The sequence below is a fragment of the Vicugna pacos genome, chromosome 3 (assembly GCF_048564905.1).
Source record: "Vicugna pacos chromosome 3, VicPac4, whole genome shotgun sequence".
NCBI classification, from domain to species: domain Eukaryota; kingdom Metazoa; phylum Chordata; class Mammalia; order Artiodactyla; family Camelidae; genus Vicugna; species Vicugna pacos.
In genome coordinates this window covers 53,566,790-53,581,897 of record NC_132989.1, presented here as the reverse complement: position 1 = coordinate 53,581,897, position 15,108 = coordinate 53,566,790, and the positions used below count along the sequence as shown (strand labels likewise).

Genomic DNA, 15,108 nt, shown 5'->3' with positions numbered 1-15,108 from the left:
TTCCCTTTGCTCTGTATTATTTAGCATTTTCTTTCTTTTTTTTTAATCTCAAATCATTTTATTTTTAACTTGCTTTTTTTTTCTTTTTCAGGTTTATTAGGTAGATCTATTACAGTTTGATTGCACATATACATTATATTGCATGTAAATACATAAATGCAATTATTGCACATTTTTTCCTTAGTTTACAGTATATGTACTGACCATTGTTTCTAAGAACAGATGTGTTTATGGGTAGAAAGTGCTTTGGAGTGAAAGTCTTTGTTCACTCAGCACAGCATTATGACAGAATAGCAATACCTTTCTTTATACTTAACTCTCCACTCAAATCAGTCCTCTGAACTAAAAAAAACACTAATAAACATAATGGGTACTTGAGAATGATGTATTCTCAAATGAATAAACAAAGATTCTTATAGATTATGAGGAAAAATATGCTTTTTATCTCAGGAATTGGAAACTAGTCTGCAATGGGATATAGAGGAAGAATGAGTAAAATATTGAATGACCTTCTAAGAAAGTAGCAATGAGCAGCTGCTTTCCTTACCACCGACCAGATCCCAATAGAAGAAACTGGCCCTAATAAATCCTGAAACAGATTAAAGTCAAAACAAAGTCATACTGACTATAATTCAATTAAAAAATGTTAAAAAATAAAACAAGAGAAAGTCATACTGAAGTGGGTATAGAAGTACTGAGGAGGAATGAAGAAAACATCTCAGAACAAAAGGACTAACATACAAGAAAAAAGAAAAGACTGTATTTAAACACCATATGTAATTAGACTACCTGTATCAAAGGCTTAGACCAATGATTTCATCCTAACTCTATTATATAATTTATTCATTTATTTACTTTTATTCTTAGTATATAAGGATTTACTTTCTAATATATCCTATTTCCCTCCTTTTTCTTTCCTATTTTTTTTTTAACTGGTAGAATTTAGATGAATTTAGCCTCTAGGGAGAAGAAGAAATATTATAGGATACTCTGATAGATGGTAAACTAATTTTCCACTGATATATTACAGTAGAGGATTGTGTGCCTGACAAATACAGTAATAAATACACAATCAAAGAACTGTATTTACTACTCTAAAGAACAAGCACACTACACTAAGTTCTCATTTTATTTCTTGATCCCTTCCTTAACTACTGCTTAATTGTCAATGCCATTAAAAAGGACTTCTTTGAGGGAGTTTTTGAAAGAATTTTTTGACAGACACTTGTGGGAAAACTCAGGACTAACTTGATGTTCTGAGGGTCAACCCTGACTTATTTTCTTCTAGCCTCCAACCCTTTCTTCTCGTTATACTTATATATGTACACTTATTAGGTAAGTGTCAGGTTTCTATCACATAGAAATAATAAACATACTTAAGGATTACTGTGAATATTAAAAAAAAGGTATAAAGCATATTGTCTAATATATACTAGAAGCTATTAGAATAAAAAAAATTTTGACTTTCTTTCCTGAGCTCAAAATCAGAATCATTACTTCAAAGTCTGCTTTAGTAATACTCCTTTAATGTTTGTGCCCTATGAATGTTGTCTACTTGCCCCTCCTCACTCACCCAGTATCTACTTCCTATCTGCTCTTTGGTATAACATAACTGGCACTCCAGTTTTAAATAGCACATGCCCACCCAGATACAGATTATAGACTTCCCAGTATCTCTTTTCAGCCGGGGTGGCCATGTATGTGAACATGTTTTGGCCAATGGAATATGGCTAGAAGTGATGTGAAATTTCTACATCTCAGCTTTAAACATGAACTGGTTTGCCTTAAATCCCCCCAATTCCCATCTTCCTGATGGCTGAAAATGCCAAGCACTGGAGCAATAGAAGCCACATGTTAAGGACAACCAAGCTGCTCCCACTAGCCAGAGTACCTGGATAACCTCAAGGGGAAGCACTCACTTACCTAACAATGAAAAAGAAATAACTACTTTTGAGACCCTGTGTTTTGAGGACTCTAATATATATAGCATGTTAAGTGGTTCTCTAATATGCTGTAATAAGGTTTGTGCAATAAACATTTTTGAAATAAGTTTTGTACATGTGTAATTTGAATTCATTTGATTATCTCTTCAACTAAGACGTACTGAGCAAGAGTTAGTACAAACAAAATGCCATGGGAAAAGTATAGCTTACGAGAATTAAAGGTATAAGGATTGATCAATTCCTGATTGAGGAACTAGAGATGGGGCAATTGAAATTAGGGGGCAAGGTTTCATGGAGGGAGTGATTTTAGAGCTAGTTATCGGTAGTATTCCTCACACTTTTCTCTCTGGAGAACACCTCTCTGAAGCAACTTATAAAATTTCTCACTCTAAAATTACCCCAAAACATCATATCCTTCATGTTACGCTCTCCAATTTCTCCAGGGACAGGTCATTGTTCTAGCCCACGTGTTCACAGAATTTTGTTCACATGTTACTAATAATTCCTTCGCAATATTACAATTATGTTTATACATGTATCTCTCTTCTAAACACATCCTGGAATTCATTAAATTGGGGACTTTATTTTATTTTTATAGACCATTATCACTTCAACAGGCCTAGAGAAACAATATAGAAATTCGTAGGTATTGAATACTTACAATTTAAAAAATTAGTGGCCAAAGGCAATGGCTTTTAAACTTTTTGAACCTTGAGTTATATAAATACATTTCATATCATGATGCAATACACATATACACAGGTAAACATAACAAAAACCTGATGAAATACTCTAAAATGGAACACTATTTTCTATTCCAATTTATATTTATTCTCTTTCATTAAAAAAAAATCCATTATGACTCTAAGGTATTGATTTCACTAAAATATATTAGCCTAGAGCAAATTACTTAGAAAATGAGAAGGGTTCAGCTAGATCATGACTAAGATCAGCCCACCTTTAAATTCTATAAAATTACATTGTATTAGAATTTGTTATCCGCCTTATCATTTACTACAAGCCATAAAATAACTATCAAAGGTTTCAGAAAATCTGCGAAGTATCCAACTGTATGGTTTCAAAAACCAGTTAGTGTCATTATTAGGTACTGAATAGCAAACAAAACAGCTCTTTTAGCATTCTAAATTATCAATCAAAGACAAAATTCCACTTATAAAGTAAACTCTCCTTAAAGTACAGTATTATTCTATCATCTTAAAGTCTCTAACTGAATAAATGAGAATATAACTGCTAGAAACAGATACAGGAAAGGTAACATTTACCATGACTAATTTCAAAGACAGCTGAATCTTTAGTCATGTTGAATCTGAAAGAAAGACAGTAAACTCAAAAGTTCCTCTAGTAAGCATTCAGGGAATCAGATGAGAAATAAGGACTATGTCCATATGGAGAGTCACTAAATAAGTTTTATAAAATACATAAGAAATCTGTTATTGAGTGGGAAGGGATAAATTGGGAGTTTGAGATTTGCAGATACTAACCAATATATATAAAATAGATAAAAAACAAGTTTATACTGTGTAACACAGGGAACTATCTTCAATATCTTGTAGTAACTTACGGTGAAAAAGAATATAAAAACAAATATATGTTTATTCATGTATGACTGAAGCATTATGCTGTACATCAGAAATTGACACATTGTAAACTAACTATACTTCAATAAAAAATATATAAAGAAATTTATTACAGTATTAATGATATGATTAAAACCTCTAATTCTATCATTTATAATAAGTAGGCAAACTTAATAACATTTATTTTTCCCCATTAGTACTACCTACCATGTAGAAGTCTAACACATGTACAAATTATATGTTTCAAAACAATCTTCAAAATAACTGAGGGAAGGAGTAGTAAGTAGGATTTACAGAATAAACCAGATTGGCCATGAGATGAAATATACTGACACTAGATGATGTATATATGAGGGTTCACTGTACTACTACTTCTGCGTATGCTTGAAATTATCCGTGATTTTTAAATTAGCACAAACAATAAAATAAACATTTACATTTAAGAGTTCAATTTTAAAGAAATTAATATTTGATTTTCCTTTTAAAAAAAGGTTTTAAAAATATTTATGTTTTTAAATTACTTCAATGAATACTGTCACAAGAAAACAAAGTTCCCAGCAATAAATGCTTTACTTTCTAACAAAGTTATTTGTAATTTGGTATTTCATCACTCTGCATATAGCCATGGAGTGTGCTACACATAAGAACAACCTCCAATACTTTGAGTCATTTAGTTAAAAAAAGTGAAATGATCAATGTAAGAACAGTATAACTGAGATGAGCTACTGCACACTACATCAATCCTTTGGAACAAAAATACATGCTAAAACTGGAATATGTAAGATTATTTACATTTTCAGGACTCATGTACAGCTAATTATAATTCTTATAAAATTTCAAGTCCAATTTCTTTTTATTAATGTAGTAATTCAGGATTTTGTAATTCAGAACTGGGAATACTGCAGTAGTTGTATCAGATGGCAATAATCATATTATAATCTACTTCCAGCATAAAAACAAGAATAGCCTTCTTGGAGGAAATTAAGACCAATTCTACTCTTCTCCAATGGTCCCAATTCTTTACATAAAAACTCTTTAGCACAGTATTTATTGCCTTCTAACATCATTTTTCCTGGGTGTAAAAATTACTCTTTGCTTTTCCTAAGCCTGTCAAAACACCTCACCACCATAAAAGCCACATTACCAGGACTTTTAACATGCATAAAATTTAAGCCTACCAGGGTTTTAAACGCTCTCTCGAAAACAAACCAAAAAACCCCACAAAACTTTATTTTGATACTGGGCTTGATGTAGAGATTAACCATTTGCCTTATGATCAAACTTCTGTCTCCTACTTTTGAACTGCTTGCTGCAGACTGTTCTCTCTTTGTATTTATGATACCTATCTGATACTACAAATATTTAACACTTAGTCTCTTTCTCTTTCTTGATTATATGCTTTAAAGAATCTCAGAGTTTAGCATCTGATGGTATCCACTACTTAGTAGTTGCCCAACCATCTAAATTAAGTATCTGAAGATGACAGGGAACTGTATTTCTGAAAGCAGTAACAGGAGAGATGTGAACAGTTAAGGGGAACGGTTTTCTGTAAGAGTTTCCCACAATTTTTGTGCCTTATACCTCAGCTCTGATAGATATTGTAGACAGTGGATCCCAGAAGCCAGTACTGTTTAATCAGAACTTTTCATGTCTCTGTATGTTAATCTCAATAACTTAGATCTCAATAGATAAAAGAAATTTTCAACTTCAGGTGAGCATTTGTTTAAAGCTGACTTCTAAGCAGTCACCTCATGTCACAGTGACAGATAATATACTCCTAATTATAAAAAGCAATTTTCCCAGACATTCATTTACCAGAACTTGATTCTAGTACAAAAGATTTCTAGAGCCCCGCTCTCAAACCAGTGGTTCTGACCAATCCATTCACATGGGTAATACACACCCCCAACCCAATGGGTATCTCTCAATACATGTAGTGTTTATTCAGCTCCTCTTTCTCCTTCCTCCACCTGGGACTAAACCATTCAAAAACTTCAGTGCAACACTGAATAAACCTCAGGGTAAAGAACTGCAAAGCTAAAGATGTCAAACACATTCTCTGTATGAGGGAACTTGTACTTATTTATTTCACTTCTATATTTATTTATTGTAAAATCCTTCCTCTCCATCATGCTTCTGAAGATATACCATTTGTTTTTCATTTCTTCCCAAATCACATCATTTCTCATCATTGTTAAAGTTAAAAGTTAACTTTAGTTAAAGAGTTAGAGAGTTCCATGAAAACTTCCTATATAGCCCATTACCTCACTGTAGTAATTTGCCCAGTTCCATTTTCTATGCAACCCCGTGAGTTTGAATATACTCACTTCCTTGATTGCGTATTTAAACCTGGCTATTCCATTATCACCTTTAGGTCAAAATAATCCTTCTTCAACTTAATCTATAATTTTAAAACATGGCAAGATACTGAATGACTCCAGGTGAATAGCTTCACATACATGCATGTAAATTTAACATGCCTACACATCTGGGAATCTTGTTAAAGCGAAAATTTTGATTCAGTAGATCTGGGACACAAAGGGGAACTTTTAGGATGAAACTTTTCATTCTTTACAGTACTGGGGTAGAGGATAAATGAATCTATGCATTTATCAAAACCCATAAAACTGTGTACCAAAGTAAATATAACATAAGCAAGTCTAAAACATCAACTCATGTGGCTGAGGATCCCCGGATGGAATGTAAACTGTGACATTCATCTAACTTTGTTACAAATTAATGACATAACCACAATGAAGGGGGATGGAGAGGAGGAAAGTTAACTTGAGTAACTTTGGAAAACAAGGTTTTGACTAGAAACTATAAGGCTAAATACAATAGGAACTACTGTACATAAACACTATAATTGGTAAATTTGTTTCTTCTGGAAGTATGGCCTAAAAATTCCAAAACTGCTTCACTTACACACTGAGGTTGAAGTGCATGCATGGTAGATGGTAGATGGTAGATGGTAGATGGTAGATGGTAGATGGTGGGAGTCAGGTTTGTCTCTATTGGAGAGGAAGGTTAGGGATGAATTCTGTAGTTAGGATCTAATTCTGAATAGGATTAGAGTTGGAGACAACAGTACAAACTCCTGTTACCTTAACATGTATACAGATGGACAGATATAGAAATTACTAACAACTATAGATATATGTATGTGTGTGTGTGCATACATATATATAGGCATAAACTAGCTCTGTATGTTCTGTGTACTGAGAGGACCTAGAAGCAGTAACACCTGAGTAGCAACTCAGCACCAAAATCTTAGCTTCTCATACTCTTTTCTCCAATAAAAGTAACCAGGGATCTTTGGAGAAATAGTTGATTTTAGGGTAGAAGAATGGGAGTGCGTTAAAGAATATGGAAGCCAACTTGAAAGAGAGTTCCTAATAGGCAAGGCTAAACCAATCTGAGCAACAAAATTAACCTGTTGGATTATAACCCAAAGTATAAAATACACATAGGTCCATGCTTATATAAATGAATGACCGAATTAATGAAGAAGAAATCACATCTTTGCAGAAGAATTCCACTTAATATTATGTAAATACTCCCTGCCAGCAGGAGACAGAACTTAATTCTCACCCACCTCACCACTTACCACATCCCGTGAGAGTGGGCTAGACATAGTGACTTGCTTCCAAAGAAAACAGTGTGGAAAGGGAAAAACAGTAACTTTGCAGTGGAGAAACATGGTAAATACTCTCTTGGCCAAGAGATAAAGGTTAATATCATCAGTAATGTCAAGTGGATATTATGCTCCCTACATGATGTGATCAATAGAGCACTTCATCTCTGTGATATTCTTCCTAATAATTGGTAACTAATAACTCTAGTTTATCCTAACAAAAAAAGTAGACAAATCCAAATTGGGGGGCATTCTACAGGATACTTGGCCAGTACGTCTCAAGACTGTTAAGGAAATTAAGGAAAGACTTAAACTTTCACAGACAAGAAGACACTGGGGACAGCTAACAACTAAATGCAATATGGTACCCTGGATTGAATCCTGGAAAGGAATGAGGGCATTAATGGAAAAACCAATAAAATCCAAGTAAAGCCTGGAGTTTAGGCTTTTAAAAGGAGTATAAACTTGGTTTCCCCTTCTGGAGAGTGGGAATCATAGTACTTCACACATCACAGGAATTTCATAAGGATAAGCTATGATAAATTCATAAATACACCATGCACTATGCACACCATGGCTTAGAATAAGAGCTCCATATTTATTGGTTGTCATTATTACTGTTTCTAGAGAAATGAAATCTATCCAGCATCTTGCTGGCATGGCATGGCCTATGACAAAGTTCTCCGGGGGTTCCCAGAAAATAAAAAACATGTGTCATAGTAACAACATCAATAATGAAAAAAAAAGTGGCAAACTGGTGAATGACTCCAGTCAAACAGCTTCATATAAATGCATATAAATTTAGTATGAATACAAATCACTTGAGAATCTTTGTTAAAATGAAGATTCTGATTAAATAGGTCTGGGGTGAGGTCCAAGGTTGGACATTCTGAACAACTCCCAGGTGATGCCAATGTTTCTGGCCCAAGGACCACACCTGGAGCTGTAACTTTTCTATTTCTGTAGTATTTTTAAATTATTTAATAAAAAATGCAAAAAAAAGTTTTCTCCATCAATTCTATATGTCTTCACCACAAATACTCATATTTTTAAACATAGAACTGTACCAGCTATAATGCACAAGTCATCAAGATCTTAAATAAGCAATGACCTAAGCAATATAAAAAAGGGGCGACTGCACATTGTCCCCACATTATCTCATGTCTATGTAAATAAAAGTAATGTCTTCAAAAGTCAAGTCACATTTGATTCTCTTATCCTTACCAGTTAAAAATTAGTCTAAGTGTATTACAGTAATCTAGATTAGCCACAATCCTAGGAAGTTCTGTGAAAATCTTAATTCAGTGAATTGTTTGGATAGAGCAACCTATTACCAAAGTTCCTGCTTAACAGTTTGAGTTCTCAAAGCATAAGAAAGGATCTTACATTCAGTAGCATGTACAAGATATTTCATGAAAGAAAAAATAGGAAAAGATAATGAAAGCATCGAGAAATAGGGTTCAACAAAAAATGAGACATAGAAGAGTCATACTTTCCTGCAATTAATGACATCACAGGAAATTTAAAAAACCAGTTTCCTTAACTAAATGATTTCTAGCCATTTTGGCTTTGTGATATCACATTTTCCTGTCCTCCTTAAAATGCTCCTAGCAGAAATTTTGGAAATTTAAGAATAAACTGACCCTTTAAAAAAAAAAACTCTTGAGAAAACTTCAAAGTAAGATCAGGAAACACCATTTTAACTGGTATTGCCTTTAGAAATAGTTCAGATTTATTTATTAAAAGAAACTGATGTTGATGGAAAGAAATATTTCTGGTGTGTATATACATGAAAGCAATGTTTCCAAAAATGGTACACCATAGTTGTAAACAGGACATTAACACATATATGGTGAAAAACGTGGCCCTGTGTTCAAATAAACTTGGAGTTGGTGTTCCTTAACAGTCCATTTAGACTATTGGGCTTCTTTCTTAAAGCCTTTAAAAAAGCTTTTAGAGACTCTAAATAAATGAGGTTTTCATTTAGAACATTTCCATTGGTCATAATTCCTACTCACTGCCTACCCAAACACTACAGGGTGAGATCCAAAGATTCCTGAAGCATTAAAACAATTAAAATATTTTCAATAAGCCAAAGAAATTTAATTGCAACAGAGGTCCTCTAAGTAAAGATAAAATTTACACACATATTAAGAACATATTTATAAATATGTTAAATCAAGCATTGTTAATGCTATAAAAAACTATAATGAATCAAGAAAAATAATTCTTTTTAGAATCAGGTCAACAAAGTTCAACTGCCAGCTCTAGATCAATTCTAAATAGTTAAGACCATTATAGCACATCAACAATTTCCCTCACTTGGTAAGACTTTTTCAAGAGCATAATACACAGACTAAAGTGATTAAATTTTCAAATTTACATTATTGAAAACTTAATCTACAGCAAGCAAAATTCTTCTGAGTATTAAGCATTTATCATTCATCCAAAAATTAGCAAAATGTAACCATGTATTTCCGGTCTTTATCCATAAATCTATTCCTGGACAAATCATTCAAGAGAACTTTAAAATGAAAAATATCTAATCAGGATCTGAAAAACTTCATTACAAATAACAACAGAAATCACACAGCTGGGAACTGATGCTTTGAAATCTTCTGATAGTATCTTTAGAAAGCTTAACTTCAGTTATATAATAAACTTTGTGCTGAGCTGAAACTTATGTACAGGTGCATCCTGACCCACATTTCTTAGTAAATACGTTTCAAAATTGTCAGTTAGAGCATAGCCAGAGACATTTTCCTATGTATTCTGCTCCCTTTCAGTCCATGGTTATAGAAATGTTTTCACATTAAAAAAAAATTTTTAAGTAGACAGCTAATTATATCAACTAAAAATGTCAAATGACTTCTTGCTTAATTCTTTTTCATTTCACAAACTTCCAGAAAGAAAAGAAAATCTGAAGCAAAAATACATCTAAAAATTCTAATCAATAACAATCAAATTTTACCTTAAAAATTCCAATTTATATCTGATTTACAAATACCAATTTTAAAAGAGCATATTTTCCCCTCATTACTCTATATTCATATACACAGTTACAGTAACTTTTTGTTTTTTGCAAGAAAATCCCTGTATCTATAAAGTTGACCTCCTCACTCTTCCTTCTCTATACTGCCTTGTTGATGAAAGCTTTTGGCAGGTGTACGCCAAGGGTCAGTAATAACATTGGAAGAAAGGAAAAGAATAGCTTAACAGCAGTAAGGAAGAAAATGAAAGGAAAATAGAAGCAGGCCTCCTTCCTTCTGATAAACACCAAGGCAACTGCAAGAACTAGATAACTCGACAGCCACACTTCTCAAAAGTACATAAAACCTATTTAGCAGAAACAATGACTCAGAATAATCAGAGAATATACTTTGCAATTATTTAAAATGAACATGAGTTGTAAAAGATTCCTTTAAATCTGTTTTCACAGGATTAATTTTTTTCATCTATACTATCAAATTTGACTAACTACTCCCCTTCACTGTAGATGTGGCAACAACATAAAAGATTACTGGAACAGGTAAGGGGTCAGAATATAACAGCACATGATCTCACTACATACTCAATTAGAGGATTTAACCTCAAGAGTCTTATTTCACATCTTGTGGGTAGTTTGGTTCCTGTTATTTCCTCTAAATATTTCTACCTATGAATCATTTCATTGGTCACTAATGAATAAGAGAACGTGGACAACATGACTCTTCTATCTATGTACTTACTATAGTCAATATTTACCTGTAGAGATTTAACTCAAAGCTGAGATTCAAGTCTTCTAATTTAGCTCAACTCTGATGCTTACAGTCAAACTCTGTTGTCTGAAATCCTAATACACTTAGTAAATTAAATGCTAAGACGAAACTTTAAAATCACTTAATTCAACTCTCCTTCCTTTACAGTTGAGAAATCATTCTGAGAACTAGTTATGGAAGAGACAGAGTCAACTTAGGTTTTGTAATTCCTAGAGTTACCAATACTTGTTCAGCTAAATCAATCTGCTTTTCATACTGTTCCTTTTTTCCTATGATGTTCTTGTTATCAAAGAAACTGTGAAACTGATAAAGTATACCAAGCACAACCAGAAAATTCCAAGTCTCAGGTCAAATACAGATACCCGTGTTTCATTTTCTATCCAACATTTTTAAGTCCTCCTAACTGGCAAAACTTTCCTGTTCTTTATTCTTAACATTTCTCCATCACTGTATTAATGTTTCAGTTACAAAGTATTATATGTGACATAAAACATGATGCTAATTATAATACAGACTGTTCATTTTATCATAAACTATTTTAATCTTTACATGTAGCATCTCACTTAATCCTCAACTTTAAATAAGGTAAGTAATACTGTAACCTCCACTTTGTAAGTACCAAAATCAAGGCTTTAGAGGTTAAAAAATTCGCTCTAATTCAGCCAATAAGGAGTAAAACTAGGATAAGTAATCAGGCAGTCTGACTCCAATGTACATATTCCTGATCTCTACATTTGTTAACCATATACAACTACATGCACTGTATTATTAATATGCCCAGTAACTTAAAATTTAGGGGCTAGAGAAGAATTTAAAGTCTTCGTATTTGAAGAGGTTTCTTACACGTTAACATGGTTTATTCCCATAAATCATATCTTCTTTGCAAGTAAGAATTCTTAATTCATTTATATATAATTAAAACTCGAATTTGAAAAGAAGGTAAGGGGAAAAAAGGATTGCAGCAGTATTTTAACAGCAGTGTCAGATCAGCAGTGTCCAAAAGAACTTTTTGCAGTAAAAGAAATGTTTTCTGTGCAATCCGTCACAGTTGTCACTAGCCACACGTGACTATTCAGCACTTCAAATATGTCTAATATGACTAACTGACTTTTGAATATTTTGTAATTTTACTTAATTTAAATTAAAATAGCCACATGTGGCTAGTCACCACTACATTAGAAGATAAAATGCCAGGAAAAAAATGAGTAAAGAAATTCTTATTGCCTTTATTTGGAGAGTGTACTAACATCAAATTAATTTAAATTTTTTTTTAACTTTCTCTAGCTTCAATTATTAACCCAAACGATACAAACGTTCAAAAAGATTTAACTAAACCAAATATTCTACATTTAAATTTTTGTGTATCTCAACGGGAAAAAATAATTAAAAACCTGTATTTTCAAAAAGCTTCATGTATTAGAAACTTTTTACTGTTTGGATAGCTAAGAGGGAATCTGAATCTCAAAACTCTGCCACCTGTTAGAAAAACTATGAAGACTCACACCAGTTTTCAATTTTTTTCGTAATAAATACTTGATAATAAAGTGCTTACCTTGATTCTCCACTACTGTTTCTAACACTTTCTTCATCACTATGTCCATTCATTGTAAATATCGAGGTTTTAAAACAAAAAATAAATCTTCCCAGTTTAAAAGATGAATATAAATACTGACTCCTCTTTGAATATCAAAAATTCACAGATGAATTTTCTTCAACATTCACAGGTTTCCTGGAACCCTTTCTGACTCACCTAAAGAAAACATATTAAGAAAGTAAGAAAATGTCCTGTAGAGATAAAGGTAAGTCCATTTAGAACTTACACAAATTTACCTAGGCTAATTAACTTAGAGGTGCTAAGGAAGGGGTAGAGGGCTTTTTATCACAATACCTAGGCTTCCACCAACTACATTCTTAACTACTTAATAGAATTTAGCATACCACTATTTATTTTTAACAGAAAAAATTAAAATATTTGTAGAGTGATAAAACTTTTAGACTAACAGCAACTGTGTGTGTATATATATATCACACATTATAGGCACAAATAACTAAAGCCAAATGGTAGTATAAAACACATACATACATCCCGAGAAGAGAACATGGAGACTTATTAGATACTTGGTCAACAAATGAAGGGGGAAAAAGGTTACCTTTAACAAGCACTAACTCCTATTACCAAAAACTTCATACACTAGAGTGAGGCAAAGTTTTGAAAACGCTCACACAAGAACAGGAGAATAAAAGGATAGCATATAATCTTAGCCAAAAAAAAAAAAAAAGAGAGAGAAAAAAGTACAGGTCAAAATAAATGTGTTCTTTCACAGGTAAGCCGATGGCGGGGTTTTAAGAATTAAACAATATGTATACAGTTTGCATTTGCAGAGATTCCATGGGGGGAAAAAACGCTAATAGACTATACACTATGATTTTTAAGTAAGGGATTTGGGGCAAAAATCATGGACCAATACACAACATTTCCACCTTTCAAGATTTGAGCACAACACTGGAGAGTCACCTACAAGCCATCCACGAATAAACAAAGGCGATCTCTGGCAGGGGAGGGAGAGGAAGAAGCGGGGGAAGGAGACGTCAGATCCTTCCCCAGCCAGAAAGTACCGACACAGACGACTGAAAGCAGAGCTGCCCTCCGACCTCAGCAAAGAGAATTCACTCCTACGATTATTTCCATTCCACAAAAAAAGAGAGGGGAAATAGGCTGCTACCAATTCAATCATAGCAAACTCTGCATCTAGAAGGGGATTTTAATTCTCTAGAGACTACAGTTCAGGAGACTTTACAAGAACTGTTTTCTAAAAATTATTCCAAGCAATTTATTCCTGATGTTAAATGTTAATTCCAACTAGTCAAAGAGCCTTACTATTAAGCTATCAGATCTTAAAAAGCTAGGTACTCTAACAAACTGCCTCTTTCCCGAAAAATCTCTCGTTTAGAAAGTTTGATCCTCTTTACGTTCCTTTCTTTTCACCTTCCTTTTGCCCCTCAAAATGGCTTTCTCTGTACTTTGTAACTTCCTTTTCCCCCTATCCTTCGTCTCAAAGTTAAATCCTCTTTCCCATACCCTTCTTACCACCTAAGTTCTGAAGCTCCAAAAGCTTGCAGTTCTCTCCTGCGGGTTCAAGCGTCTTAACAATGACTCTCCCTAAATCGTTAAGTCTCTTCAATCCGCCTCTTTGCCTCGTCTTTTAACAGTTGCTTTACTCCTTCTAAGTTTTCAAAGCGGTACTCGAAAGGAGATGGGAAACCTTCCTCCTCCCTCATCCGTCCGTCGCAGCAGAGCTCCAATCAGCCTCCCAAACCCCTCCGGTCCACCTCAGGGCCTCCATCTCAGTCCTGGAGTCTCCCTTCCCGCCTCAAACTTCCCACAGACCTACCCCACGCCCTCCCGGGCCGCCGCCCCCTCCCCCTCCCCGCCGCTCCCCACGTGCTGAGAGCCCGGGTCGCAGCGGGAGTCGTGCACCGGCCAAGCGCGCCGCTCGCGCCTCGCAGCTCTCCCCTCGCGGCCCGGCCAGCCCCACGCCGAGGAGGCCTGGGCTCCACCACCAGCTAGCTGCACGCCCGTTCGAGAGGATGCGCTCCGCCGCCCCGGCCAGTGCTCACCACTCACACGCCCCCTGCGCTCCAAGCCCGGCGGCCGCCGCCGCCGCCGGCCCTCGCAGAGCCGCCCGGGCCTGTGCCGGGAGTCCGGTCGCTGGGCCGCCTCCCGGCCACCGCGCCGCCCCCGCCCTCAGCCTGGCTGACTCCCGCCCTCCCCGTCACATCCTGACCCGCCAGCCGCCCCCTCTCTTACCGGCGGGCGTGCAGGCTTCGCGGGGCGGAGGGAGCCGACTCGACCGGCGGCCTCCTCCGCGCCCGGGCCCGCGGTCTCCGCGCCGAGTGAGTCCTCAGGCTCCGGGCGTCTCGGGGTAAGCTGGAGTCCGTGAGGGAGAGGGGGAAGGGGAAGGACGCGGAGGGGAAGGGGAAGCCCCGGCCCGTGCCTCTAACGCGCGATCCCCTGAGGAGCGGATCCAACAATCAATTCATTATTGAAGCACCAACGGCAGGCACAGGAAAAGCAAGAAATAACGAGTCGTCGTCGCCGCCGCGGCCACGCGCGCGCTCCCGCCGCTTATCGGCTCCCGGCAGCCGCCATGACGCCAAGAGAGCAAGCTCAACCG

The 15,108-nt window shown here is 35.7% G+C and overlaps 1 protein-coding gene across 3 annotated transcripts in view; it reads right to left on the bottom strand.

The window, feature by feature from the left end:
• The window catches only part of CHD1 (chromodomain helicase DNA binding protein 1), a 71,768-nt gene extending 56,897 nt beyond the window's left edge, over positions 1–14,871 (bottom strand). For 2 of the 3 annotated variants that reach the window (XM_072958349.1, XM_072958350.1), the window contains exons 1-2: positions 14,742–14,871; positions 12,486–12,683 (exon numbers count right to left, since the gene is read on the bottom strand). In XM_072958349.1, the coding sequence (XP_072814450.1) occupies positions 12,486–12,538 (53 nt within the window). In that variant the 5' untranslated portion in view covers positions 12,539–12,683; positions 14,742–14,871. Of the gene's footprint in view, positions 1–12,485; positions 12,684–14,021; positions 14,197–14,741 lie in introns of those variants that run through there. The other variant, XM_015246723.3, reaches the window with a different exon arrangement.
• Between the last annotated feature and the right edge of the window lie 237 nt (positions 14,872–15,108).